The 12,761-nt window shown below is 51.3% G+C and overlaps 1 protein-coding gene across 28 annotated transcripts in view; it reads left to right on the plus strand.

The window, feature by feature from the left end:
• The window catches only part of KLC1 (kinesin light chain 1), a 71,878-nt gene that overhangs the window by 56,482 nt on the left and 2,635 nt on the right, over nucleotides 1-12,761 (plus strand). For 8 of the 28 annotated variants that reach the window (XM_081138006.1, XM_081138027.1, XM_081138017.1 and 5 more), the window contains 3 exons: nucleotides 3,995-4,125; nucleotides 8,617-8,683; nucleotides 9,793-12,385. The exons of 1 other annotated variant lie outside the window; for it this stretch is intronic. In XM_081138006.1, coding sequence (XP_080994132.1) covers nucleotides 3,995-4,125; nucleotides 8,617-8,683; nucleotides 9,793-9,876 — 282 coding nt within the window. In that variant the 3' untranslated portion in view covers nucleotides 9,877-12,385. Of the gene's footprint in view, nucleotides 1-2,024; nucleotides 2,076-2,687; nucleotides 3,247-3,994; nucleotides 4,126-8,616; nucleotides 8,684-9,792; nucleotides 12,386-12,761 lie in introns of those variants that run through there. 19 more of the 28 variants (XM_081138031.1, XM_081138032.1, XM_081138022.1 and 16 more) reach the window with 6 other exon arrangements.

Raw genomic sequence — 12,761 nt, forward strand, 5'->3', positions numbered from 1 at the left:
ACACTTAGATGTTTTGAAATCAGCTGTACTGAGGTGTAATTGCATGCAGCCAAAGGAGCCCCTTCTAAGGGTCACGTTTGATGGGACATTAACACACTGCAGCCAAACTTTGTCTTCTTTCGGTGAGAAGGGCGGCTCATGCTGTCTCTGCTGGGGCCGATTGCTCAGCACACGGTTAAAAACCGCTCCCACCTACCGTGCGCACCAGAGTTTCCTGGGTATGTGCAGCCAAGAAATGCAGACTGAAACTGGGAGGCCAGGTGGATGTTAGGACGAGACCGTCACTACTGCACAGCCCCACTGTGGCTCTAAAGATCGTGGCCTTGTGCTTGCGGCTTTGCTCAGTGGTCCTGAGGGCTTGTCACACATTCCTAGTGAGAAAATGCCACGTAGGTTTTATTTTACATCGGGGTTCTGCATTAGATTTTACTTTTTAAAAAATTTCTGTGCTCTTTAAAAGTCTGAAAGCCACCCCCACAGGGAGAGGTGTGTGCTCTGTGGGCAGGTACAGCTCTTTCAGGGAGGGTCCAGGAGCGGCCACAGCTTCTTCAGTCATCAAAGCCATTTCCCCAGACAGGCGGGACTTTTCTCAGCGCTCAGAAAGCTTTAGAGCAGAGGCAGTGTGGTCAGAGGTAAGGATCCTCGCTGCCTGTGGGGACTGGAAGGCCGTGTCAGCACAGACTTAAAGTCCATGCTGTTAAAGTGCAAGGAAAGGAAGGGACTGGCCCTCACCAGTAGCTCACGGCGAGGTGCTGGTCAATCCTTGGCGCAGGAGAGGGTGTGTTGAGGGAAGCACGGCAGGCACCGTACCAGCTGTGAGGACGTAGCTTCCTTACCTGCGCTCCTGTGCAGGTGCAGAGCCGACGGTCACTGTTGGGATACCTCCATTTGTTCTCTTTTATGGTCCTGCTGCTAAAAACGCAGGTGTTGGGGGCAAAGGAATCCTTTGGGGTAAAAGTGGATTCCCTTTAGTCTTGTCTGCTGGCTGTGGGTCGGCTCATAGGCCCGCATGTGTCAGCAAGCACGTGGGAGCCCCCAGCCAGCAAGAATTGCCACACGCCACAGCTCAAGGTGGCCGGAGGCCCCACCAGTAGCCTTCTATCTGCACCGTCCTTTCTGTTTTCGGGGCCAGTTCTCTACTGGGTCCTTCAGGATCAGCCTTCCCCATTCTCTCCCCATTGTAAAAGCTTTAAATACATTAACTTTTACCCAGGGTCACTGGGCAGTTGGATGTCCTTTGAATTGGAAGTAGATTAGCACTGGCTGGGTAGCTCAGTTGTTTAGAACATCTTCCCAATATGCCAAGGTTGAGGGTTTGAGTCCCAGTCAGGGCACATTCAAGAAGCAACCAGTGAGTGAAATGCGTGAGCAAGTGGAACACAAATCATTGTTGCTCCCTCCCCTCCAGCTCTCTCTAAAGTCAATAAATATATTTTTAAAAAGAAATGTTAATTTTTATTTTAAAAAATTACATTAGGAAAACAACTAGACTATATAAAAAAATGTAAGCCCTAAATCACCTGACATCCCAGGCATAATTCCTGCTGAATGTTCTTAGCCAGTGTGGAGACCGCTCCTTTCTGCTAGAAGCTCGCTGCTGCCAGAGGTGCCCTCAGGGCCGTGTGAAGGGGCAGTGGCTGTGCCAGCGGCAGGTGCGATGAACCGCCCAGCCCTGAAGCCCATTGGAATACGAAGCTTCTGGCTCAGGGCTGTCCTTCCAACTGGTTCTCACGGGGCCTAAGTGGGGGGGCAGGCTGGTGCGCCAGCCCCAAGGAACCCCGTGCTGCCCCGAGCCCCCTGCCAGCCTGCGGCCAGGACGGGCGGGAGGAGGGGTGAGTGCGGTGAGTGAGATCACGCTGCCAGAGTCTAGCCCTGAGCTGCCAGGCGAGCGGCAGGGGTGCTGTTTGCGGAGCTACATTAACACTTTAACACCCTCTTGTCTGAAGAGAAGCGAGAACTGGTGTTTTCTTGTCCTCCCAACGTTCACGGGAGTTGGTAACAAGTTTTATTTTTCCATTTTAAAGATGAGAAAAATGAAGCTCGGCCTGGTTAAGTGACTTGCTCAGTGTCCCATGGTGAGTTAGACAGCAGGGGCTCAGGTCCCTGCGTCTGGGGCTTCGGTGCAAGACTGTCGGGTCTGCATGCGCCAGGAGTCGTTTCTGTAACCGACTTGACTCTGGGTTGTCAGCACGTGTTCAGAGTATGCCCTAGACTTAAAGGTTCTGCAGTGTCTGACATGTTCATGTTTTTTAAAAAAGAGAACATCCTCCCTGCCTTCAAAGAACAATTTACAGTTTAGGGCTATAAAAGTATTCCTGGCAGAGTTAAGCTGAGGGGTGAGCGCTCTCGAGCGTGGCCTGCGTGGTCACGTCCAGTTCCATTGTGGAATCTCCTTCCTGACCGTTACATGGAGGCCTTTGTTAGGAAGTGTCAGGGAGCGTCTAGCGCAGCGCTAGTCACGCTCTAAAGACGTGGGCTTTCATCTAGACGAGGCCACACATGAGGCAACATCTGGCCCAGCGGCTGTTGATGTGGGGCCGACAGAAGCAGGCGGAAGGTAATCCGAAATGCTGAGGTGATTGTGCGTGAGCGTCTGGCCTGGAAATACTGTGAGCCGAGCTGCGGTACGGGGAAGCGGCTCCCTCCTCCCAAGTTTCACGGGGCTCTCTCTCCTTTCTGTCTGACAGGCCTAGCTGCCTGGTGGGACTCTCACTGTCTCCTGCATGACGGCACCTCCGGCTCTCTCCTCTCCGTGCGACTGCTGTGTAGCGACCCCTAGGATTCTTGTCAGAGCTCCACCTCTGTGACTGGCCATTCCTCTCGGTGCTGCTGTCCTTGGGGGGTTCCCTATCTCTGTATACACGTAGCTTTGCCAGATATGTACTTAGTGATATAAACTGTATCAATAAAACCACGTACTGTGTAACATATGAGCTTAAAAGTTAAGAGCGATTAGCTGTTCGCTTTGATGAAAGGTAGTTAGACGTGTCCCACAGGTGTTCCTGCAATGGCATGACGGTGACGCCGACACTCGCTAGCTGTAAGCGTAGGGCATGTGCTCCTGTTGTCCTCAGAGACTGGCGCCACCTTGCTGGGCCCCGGCTCCCCCAGGATCCCGCTCAAGTAGCATCTGCTGTGTAGTCTGTGTGGAAATTGGGCAATTCTGCTTTTCTCTACTAATCTCCGTGTTGACTGATTTGTGTACCTGTGTCTTTCTAACTTCTAATAAACTCACTCCAACTGACCTGCGTCTCGTGTCTGTCTGCTCAGAGCGTGCCCCTCTTCCCATGGGATGCAGCCTTTGTGGCTTCCAGAGGGAACGGCTGCCGGGCTCCTGCGGTTCATTCCGGGAATGAAAGTCTGTGCACGCCTTCCCATCGGGTTTGATCCCATCTGCCCGAGTCCTTGACAGTGTCTCAGTCGATGAGCACAAAAGCCGGGCATCCTTCCTGCTTTCCACAGGGGTCTGGGGTTTAGTTATTGGTATAGAATGAGTATTTTATTTAATTGTCCAACACTGAATACAACTGTTAAAATTTACTGAACAAACAGTACATCAAAGTGCTACACTGACGACATTGTTAAAAGGACGCCATCTGTCGGACCTCAGTGCTTCAGGTCCCGTGTTTATTAAACATGGAATTTGATTTCGGTGATGGCCCTAGAAGCCGTCGTAATTTTCTTGAGACTGTATGTGTGTTATCTTTTGTTTCAAAACAGCAGTATAATTAAATTCCTGTGGGAATGTTATTTTTGTTTGAACTTCTTCATGTTCAGAGGTTTTCATGATCTTTTGATTATGTTTTAATGAAATTTAAAATGGATAGGTATCTGTTTAAGGTATACTTTACACACACGGCGAACGGTGATTTCCGCCGGGTGCGCATGACCCAGATGAGCGGGTCAGCGGCCTGTGGTTCTGCCACTCAGCTTTGCCTCTGGGGGTGGGGAGGGAGGACCACCTGCCCTTCACATGTGTTCACGTTTCTTTCAGGATGGCACTGGATCTTTAAAACGCAGTGGTTCCTTTAGCAAACTCCGGGCCTCAATTAGACGCAGCAGTGAGAAGCTGGTTAGGAAGCTGAAGGGAGGAAGTTCCCGAGAGAGTGAGCCAAGGAACCCTGGGTAACTATCTCCTCCGCCGCCCTCGCCACCCCGCCGCGCCGCGGTGTCCAACTGCCGTTTCTGCTCCCGCACAGACCGTGGGGAAACGCTCGCACTCGGGCCCTTGCCTTAGCAGTGGAAAGGTTCAGGAGTCTCCCTCCGGTTCTCTCCCAGGCAGGCCCAGAATCGTGAAGCTTCCTGATGTCCCTAAAAGAAACATGGAACTCTTTGTGTTTGTTAAGGTCAGAGAAAGCCTCATCCGTGAAAAGTGGGTCTTTACTATTAAAACTTGTGCCTGTTAGCTTGCTTACCCTAGACATGCATTACTTTTTAAAAAATTAGCATTATTTCCCTGGCCAGTTTGTTCAGTGGTTAGAGCATCGGCCTACAGACTGAAGGGTCCCGGGTTTGATTCTGGCCAAGGGCGTGTACCTCTGTTGCCCGCTCGATCCCTGCTTCTGGTGAGGAACGTGTGGGAGGCAACCCATCGATGTGTCTCTCTCACACCATGTTTCTCTCTCTCCCCCCCCTTCCACTTTCTCTGAAAAAGCAATGGAAAAAAATATCCTTGGGTGAGAATTAAAAAAAAAAAAAAAAATTAGCATTATTTTAGATCCTTTTAAATTAGCCCTAATCTTGTAAAATCAAAAGCTAGCTGTGACTATATTAAATTTCATACAGATATTAAAATAGGGAGAATCATGGTTTTAAATAGAAAAATCATGATTTCAAGTCTTGATTATAAGGAGTTTCTTTAGTAGATTAAAAAGACATTAGGTTTTCCATGTGTTTAAAAGTTTTAGTCCCATATGGGTCTTAGAGTTTGAACTATAGCATTTAAGTTGTCAAAGGAATTAGGTCCTAAGGCATTCTTTGTTTTTTATTAGGTGTGTTGGAGGTTGGGTTCTTTGTACTTCTGGCAGGTGTATTGGTTATTGCTGATACATACAGCCTTCTGTTTTTGGATGCATTTCTCATAGAATCAGTCTTGTCAGCTCTCCTGTGAAACTCTAATTTTCAAAATGGTATGTACTTTTTACAGGTTGATTCTTAGTAAAACTCTAGTTTATTTTTTAATCCTTACCCGAGGACATGCTTAGAGAGAGAGAGGGAGGGAGGACCATCAATATGAGAGAAAAAAACATCCATCGGTTGCATTTTGTACACCCCCTCCCGGGGATTGAACCGGCAACCTTTCGGTGCATGGGACAACCCTCCAACCAACTGAGCCACTCTGGCCAGGCAGTAAAGCTATTTTATTTTATTTTAATTTATTTATTTAAAAATAACCTTTATTGATTTCAGAGAGAGGAAGGGAGAGGGAGAGAGAGATAGAAACATCAGTGATGAGAGAGTCATTGATCGGCTGCCTCCTGCACGCCCCCTACTGGGGATCGAGCCCGAAACCCGGGCCTGTGCCCTGACTGGGAGTCGAACCCCGAACGCCTGGATCCTGGGTCGATGCTCAGCCACTGAGCCACACGAGGCTGGGCAGTAAAGCTATTTTAAAAGTGATCCTACTTTAAGTTCTGTGGCTCAGAATTCTCACGTCTCAGGACCGAGACCAGGTTTCTTGGGCAATGTATTGGAGATATGAAAGTTAGGTGCCTTCTCAGATGTTTCCTTTGCTATTGTGAGGTATGTGCAGGCTCATTCCTCTCGTTAGCTGAGTCCAACTCTAAGACCCTTGACTTGGTGTCCCAGGCCTGCCCTCTGTGCAGCACCGGGCCTCTCTGTGCTTGTGGATGGACATGTGTCCTGATGGCTTTTGAGGCAAGAGGGGCAGTTTGGTTTGTGTTGAGTGGCTGTTACCCTGCCTCAGATTCGGTCACAGGCCCTGTTCTGTGGAGTCCTGTGAACTTTGCCAACATCTTTTGAGAAAACCACCAGGAGGAGCCTGTGCTGGGAGCTCGCCAGGGTCTGAAAGGACAGACGGGCTCAATGGACGCACTCTGGCATGTGGCCCTCCTGCCCAAGTGCCTGTGACGGTCACCTGACTGCAGGCTTGGGGAGGGGGGAGCAGGTTCTGACTGCCTTTGGAATAAAGTGCTCTTGTTTTAAAATGTCTGCAGGTTTCCAGAACTAAAAAGAGGTTCTCACTGTGTCTCTGAATTTTGAAAGAGGAAAACACTTTTTTTATAGCGGGATGAGCATCTGAACAGATTAGTGTCCATCCCTGTGCTGCATGGTGAGCGGTGTGATAAGCGGAGGTCACTTGTGTGCCTGGTGCTCCCTCCTGCGTCCCAAGGGCAGCGCGCTGCTCCCTTGAGGTGATGCGTGTTTTGAAGCTTTTAAAATGCAAAGTCTAATTCCCACACGATGGCCTATGACATGGGCCTTCCTTCCCCCGTGACAGAGTCTGTATGTTTCTTGCTCTTTCTGCCACATTGTCTTCTGTCTTTCCCAAGATGTAGCAGGGGTGAGCACCCCCAGCCTGGCAAACACTCAGCCTGACCTGGTGTAAAGTAAGGTCAACCCCCACACTTGCCTGTACTAACATTTTAATATGCAGTTTTATTTGAAACACTACCTTAGTGAACTTTTTGAAAAAATGACTTTAGAAACTTCATCCCAGCCCTGCCCGGGTAGCATCGTCCAGATGGGTCGAGGTTTCAAATTCGATCCCAGGTCAGGGCACATACAAGAAGCAACCAGTGAATGCATCAGTAAGTGGAGCAACAAATTGATCTCTCTCTCCCTTCCTTTCTCTCTCTCAAATCAGTTTTGAAAAACTTTATCTCATAAAATTATACATACAATAGAATAATTTTTCCAGGTAAGATTGACAGTATTAACTGGCCCAGTGGTTTTCAAACTTGAGCATGTGTCTGTCTCCTGGACGTTTGTAACATACAGGCTACTGGGCCCAGCCGTGAGTTTCCGATACAGCAACCCCCCCCCCAAGCAAGGTCCCAGGTGGTCACGTGCTGCTGGTTGGGGACCGGTTTGGAGACCCGCAGACCTGTGCTGCAGGAGCCCTGCTGACTGGGGACTAGTTTGGAGACCCGCAGACCTGTGCTGCAGGAGCCCTGCTGACTGGGGACTAGTTTGGAGACCCGCAGACCTGTGCTACAGGAGCCCTGTGTGTGGCTCTGGGCATGACCCCAGTGAGCACCACGGGCTTAGATGGATCGCGTGGGTGCAACCCGGGGAGTCAGGAAGAATGGCAGGAGTCGCATTGCTTTCTGTGTCTTGTAAGGAGCAGGGTTTGAGGATAACGGTGGTGTGGCTTTCTTAGAAAAAGGTGATTGGCCGGTTAAGTAACAGTAAGTTAAGATGCCTCCGTAGGCTTGTGATTCAGGGTGATTCTTATCCTTTGCTCTTGTTGTTCTGAGTAGGACAGAGTGTACTCGGGACGCCGGCAGCACTGTGTGGGGCTCATCAGGGTGTTTTTTGTCCTGTGGGGCATTTTGGGAGTGGGTTTTACTTGGGGATAATTAAATTAACGTCTTTGCTTCTGGTGCAGTTTACTGAGAACTTAGTGTCTGCACTGGGCCAGACTGTGCGCATGGTGCAGTGGCCACGCGGGCCGTCAGCCCGTTCCTGAATGTCCTGTGTCTGTCTGGTTGGCTAACCCTTCATGCATGTGCTTTGGCCTCGCAGCTGCGCCCTCAGTGTTCACTCTGTGTTCTGGCGAGTTCAGGTTCAGAATGACAGGCCCTGTGTAAACACTTAAATATAACCCCTAATTTTGGTTATTTTAGCTTTAAAAGCTAAGGTGACTTTCTGTTTGACAGTGTCTGTAATGGCTGTAAGCAGTTAGTGTAAGTATAGACTGTCCGTAACTTAAGTTTAGGTCATAGGTACTTTGTAAGATGTTTCATCAAGTATTTTAAAGGTACCAGTGGAGAAAAATCATGTGTAAGTCACTGTATTTCTTTAAATGTAAAGTCATGAAATTTGTTACAATAAATTTTGATTTATAAGCAGAGAATTAATAGCTTTAGAGTTTATTTTACTAATTTAAAAATGTTTTTCCCTACTTTTAATATAGAAAAACATAAAGTACAGAATATTTTATGCATTTGATCTCACCAGTGAGTTTTGAGTGCGTCTCTTGAACTTGGTCACTTGGGGTGATGAGTCTTACATGAGTCATTGAGGTTCCCTCCCTGAAACCTGTCTGTGGAGGCCCTGGGGACCCACACGCTGCAGTCGGCCAGCTACCCTGCAGAGCCTCAGCTTCAGTGTGAGCAGGTTTCACAAAGGGTCACTGCAGTGACGCTGGAGTTGACATGTGTTGTAGTGTAAGTACAGCGACGCTGGAGTTTGTTATTGTAAGACAACCGTTTTTGCTTAAAAGACACAGAGAAACTCTGCTTTTTCTTACCGAGCACTGAATACAGTTAGACCTGGGATGTTTGTGTTAAGAATTGGGTGGGCATCCCTGTCCCAGTGAGGTGAAGGGACCCCAGTGGTCACAGGCCTTTGAGGGTGGCTTTGCTGTGTCCTTGCTCTTGGCTGACCCGTGTGCTGACGTTTGTCCTTGCATGTCCACTGTCCCGGTTGCAGCATGAAGCGCGCCAGCTCTCTGAATGTCCTAAACGTGGGTGGCAAGGCAGCCGAAGACCATGTCCAAGTAAGGAGCCCTGCCCCTCACGCCCTTGTTCCCCAGACCAGGCTGGCGGGCTGGCTGCAGACCTTCCCCGGGCGCCTCTGCCGTTTCCACAGGGCCTTGCGAACACTGTTGCGTTCTGGCTCTTAGACAGATAGGCATCACGGTGACATTTCCTGAGTCTGCATTGACTAGACTGAGCTGTGGGAATGTTCAGTCGTCAGCATTCTCAGTATATTAATCAATGACCTTGAAAAATAGTCTGATGGACCTGATTAAAAATTAAATAGTCTGATAAAATATCAAAACTTGGCCAGTTATCTTAAATGTATTTAATTTATATAATTTTAGTCTTCAATACGTTTATAACTAATTATTCTCTAGTTAAGCTGTTGTCAGTGTTTTGAAGTGATTTAGGGCCTAACGTAACGGACACACTGTCACTGTGCCATGCCCTCGGGAGCACATGTGAGTGTCCAGGCCTCGCAGAAACGTGTCACTTTCACATTGAAGCCCCTGGCACCCTGTCCTCTGTCAGAAATGGACTTTTTGTTTTCTGTTTTTATAAATGTCTGGTGTGACTGTCGGAGTGGGGCCAGGCCCTGGACCCCAGAGCCGGCCCTGTTTCTCAGGTGTGCCGAGCAGACCAGGCAGCTGGGGCTATCCCCCAGAGACCCTCTTGTGACTTAGCCGTTACTGCGTCTGCTGGTGACCGACTCCTGGCTGCTGTGGAGTCGGTGGTTTTCCCAGTTGCCCCAGTCCAGCTGATAAGCCGTTGCTCCCTGCAGTGAGGAGCCTGCCAGATAGGCTCCTGGCAGCACCCTTGGGAGGGGACTGCTCCCAGGGTTGCGTTCTCCAGGCCTCTGGCTGGAAGCTACCAGGTGTCAGTAGGGTGTGGGCTTTGCTTTAAGCATCCCTGCTAATGAGAGGAAAGATGGTGTTGGGTTAGGGTCTGCAGGGGACACAGCCTTTCCCCCACCCACATCTGGTGTATGCACCTGTTCACATGAGCCTCGGGCCTTGTGTGTGACTTAGAGCCGCTCGGCTGTCACCGTTAGCACTAAGGCCACCTGAGGCTTGGGTCCTTCCAAGTGCTGGCTGAGTATAATTTTTCCATTTTTTTTTTCATGCAGGAACGAAATAATTGTCTAGCAGACTCGAGAGCTCTGAGTGCCAGCCACACTGACCTGGCCCACTGCGGGCCAAGGCCAAGCTAGATAAGCTGAGCCCCCGCCCCGCCAGGCCCCTGCCCATGCTGCCTGGGAGGGAGGCCCGGCTCACTTCCTTTTCTGGGTGGTGCCCTCCACCACCTACAGAGGTTTGCCCTGAATTCTGTTACGTGGTCTGCAGTCCTCATGACCGAGAGCTGCCGAAGCTCGACCATGAGACCCGGCCAGGCGCGACGGCCCAGGGCACAGAGCGGCCCAGCAGCGGCTTCACCTTGGACTCGGCCATTTCCCACGGACACACGCACTTTCTATATGACACCAAAATCTAGTTTAAATTCAGAATCGTTAATGCAATATTTAATAGGCTATAAACTAAGAATCTGGAACCTTAACCTGCCTCTAATGATCTGTGGCAGCAATGCCTGGATGTAGAGTGGTGACCAGAAAGGAATCCCTCAGGTGCCGGGTCCCAGCTCCCATGCAGGGTGCTGTGCACCACCCTGCCCGACACTCGCCAGGCTCCTGCATCCACCCTTGGGAACCCTGGCCTGCAAGCTAAGCATGCGCGTTGTTGGGTTAATAACCCAGGGTGGGTTTGGACAGGAACATTTTCAGGTCAGGCTAAGGCACTGTCCTCACAGGGCTCTGTAAGCGCAACCACTGGGTGAAGGAAATGCTAAGCAACGGGTTCCAGGTGACAGCATCTGGGGCGCATGCGAAGGGGCACATCCACCGGGAGCTAGCAGCGTCATTCTTTAGACTGGGGGGTGATGGGTCTGAGACACTGAGCATCCGTGTGGGGTGCCGTCAGCTTGAAGTTCATTTCGTTTATCCTAATGCAACTGGTGTCCCGGCAGAGGCCCAGCTTTGCTTACTCCCAGCTTTCTCCTGTGAATAGCATGGGGTTCAGGGCGGGGGGCTCACTTTGAGGAGCCCTGGATCCCCGTGTCCGTCAGCCAAGCTCCACGTGGGCGGCCTGGAGGCAGCAGCACCTGGGATCCATCACAGCAAGGTTGGGCTTCAAACTTCAAGGTTCCTGTGATGTAATCGTGTCCCTTGCGAGTGCACTGTTCCCTCGTGGACCGGCCTTCCGGTTCACAGGCGCCGTGCTGCCTGCAGCTGACACGGTCCCCTGCAGCCCGTCTCCCTTAGCCGCGCTGCTTTTTGGCTCCTGACTCCATTTAGGTTTTACAAGTTCTGATGGTTAGGACTTCCTTTCCAAATTAAAAAAACCCCCAACCTCCACTGGTTGTGAGAAACCACTGAAAAAGAGAGCAGAGCTGTGTTCCTCATGGACCCCACCACTCTTTGAAGGTGACCCGTGAGGCACAGCAGGGCGACGTGGCACCGCCCGGGTGCTGTCTCATCCTTGTCAGGAGGGGACCAGGGGCTGCCCCTTCCCTCCCCTCCATTTGGAGTTGGCTTCTCCACAGCCACAGAGCTGACCCAGCACCTTGGAACCCACTGTTTCCCTCAGTGACAGTCCCTTGGCAAGCAGGGCTCCGAACTGAACTCCCAGCTGCTGGTCACCCCGTCTGTGCAGGACCCTTCAGTGGGCCTGACCCAGTCCCCAGCCGGTGGCCCCGGTCCCCTCGGGGTTGTGGTTCCCTGTGCAGGTTGTGTGGGGTGTTCAGGGTGAGAGCACAGGCACCGAAGCCAGTTGTGACAGCCTCAGTGTTCAGGGACCCACACGTGTCAGCTGTTCCTGATTTTTTAACTTGTCCTGAAACAGAGAAGGGCTGGGTCCTAACCTACAGGCCTGCTGTCCTCACGGGACCCTGCGGGAGCCAGCCCTGCTTCTACAGTTGCTGTCAGAGTCCCTGAGGGAGACAGGAAATGGAGGGCTGTGCAGTGTCTGCAGGACGCTCCCCAGGAAAGTCCCAGGGTGCAGGGCAGAGGTCGTGGGCAGCAGGGTCTTCTGACCCTCCTGGCCCCTCCCCTCAGCCCCAGCATGTGGTCTTAGCAATGTTGGAGGGATTCAGATAGTTCTTTTTGAGAATTAAAAAGCTACTGGGGCTGTGTAATTAAACTCAGTGCTTATAGCAAAGAAAATATCACTAAGGATGTGCAGTTGAGTAGAACAGGTCACTGCCGTGGTTCTGCAGTGTGTTCTTGGTGGCCCAGCACGGGGCAGCACTCACACCCGCCCGTCTCATTGGGGTCATGTGGGCCTGGTGAGCCTGGCTGGGCAGACAGCACGGTCCGTGCAGCTGGTGACACATGCAGACACGCCCTGCCCCAGGAGCCCCCACCACCCAGGGAGAGTGGTTTCTAGGGTGGAGCTGACCCTCAGCGGGGGTGGGGAGAGGCCCTGAATGGCTGGGCCGGTGCTCCTTAGGGACTGTCAGCTCCTGGTCGGTGTGTGCTGGGTGGGCACCGCTGGGCCTGGGTGCAGCCTGGCTGGTGGGTGCGGGTCACCCAGGGGTTCAGCGCCGGGTCATCTGGTAACGTCTGTTCTGTGTTGGTGATTTAGTTGTTTCTCATTGTGACCTGACTAGAAACTCATTTGGGATTGTTTGTATTTAATTACAAAAATAAAGTGTCTTACTTCCTGTTGTCCAGTCCCTGCATTTCTGCAGAAAGGTCTTTGTATGTAGGCTCCAGCCCTCAGAGCTTTTCCTGTTTTACGCCAGTCAGACTACTGAGAATGTGATGACATTAAAAATGGACCATCCCGCCACAGAAAAATGTCCAAACAGGAGGCGGCTGTCCAATTACAGGGGTTAACAGCCCCAGCCCCAGAGCTGGCATGGCCCAGGGTCAGCTGTGCCTGAGTTGGAGCATGGCAAGTCCCTCGAGTGTCTGGTGCCTGTTTCTCTGGGAGCAAGGCGGGTACAGGCCCCGTCTCCAGGGCTGTGGGGGGCACGGTCAGTGAGGACCTCTTAGGACCATGCCTGGCACAGAGCAAGTCACAGTGACAGGTCCAACAGCCA

Source organism: Miniopterus schreibersii (assembly GCF_964146895.1).
Source record: "Miniopterus schreibersii genome assembly, chromosome: 1".
Classification (NCBI taxonomy): Eukaryota; Metazoa; Chordata; class Mammalia; order Chiroptera; family Miniopteridae; genus Miniopterus; species Miniopterus schreibersii.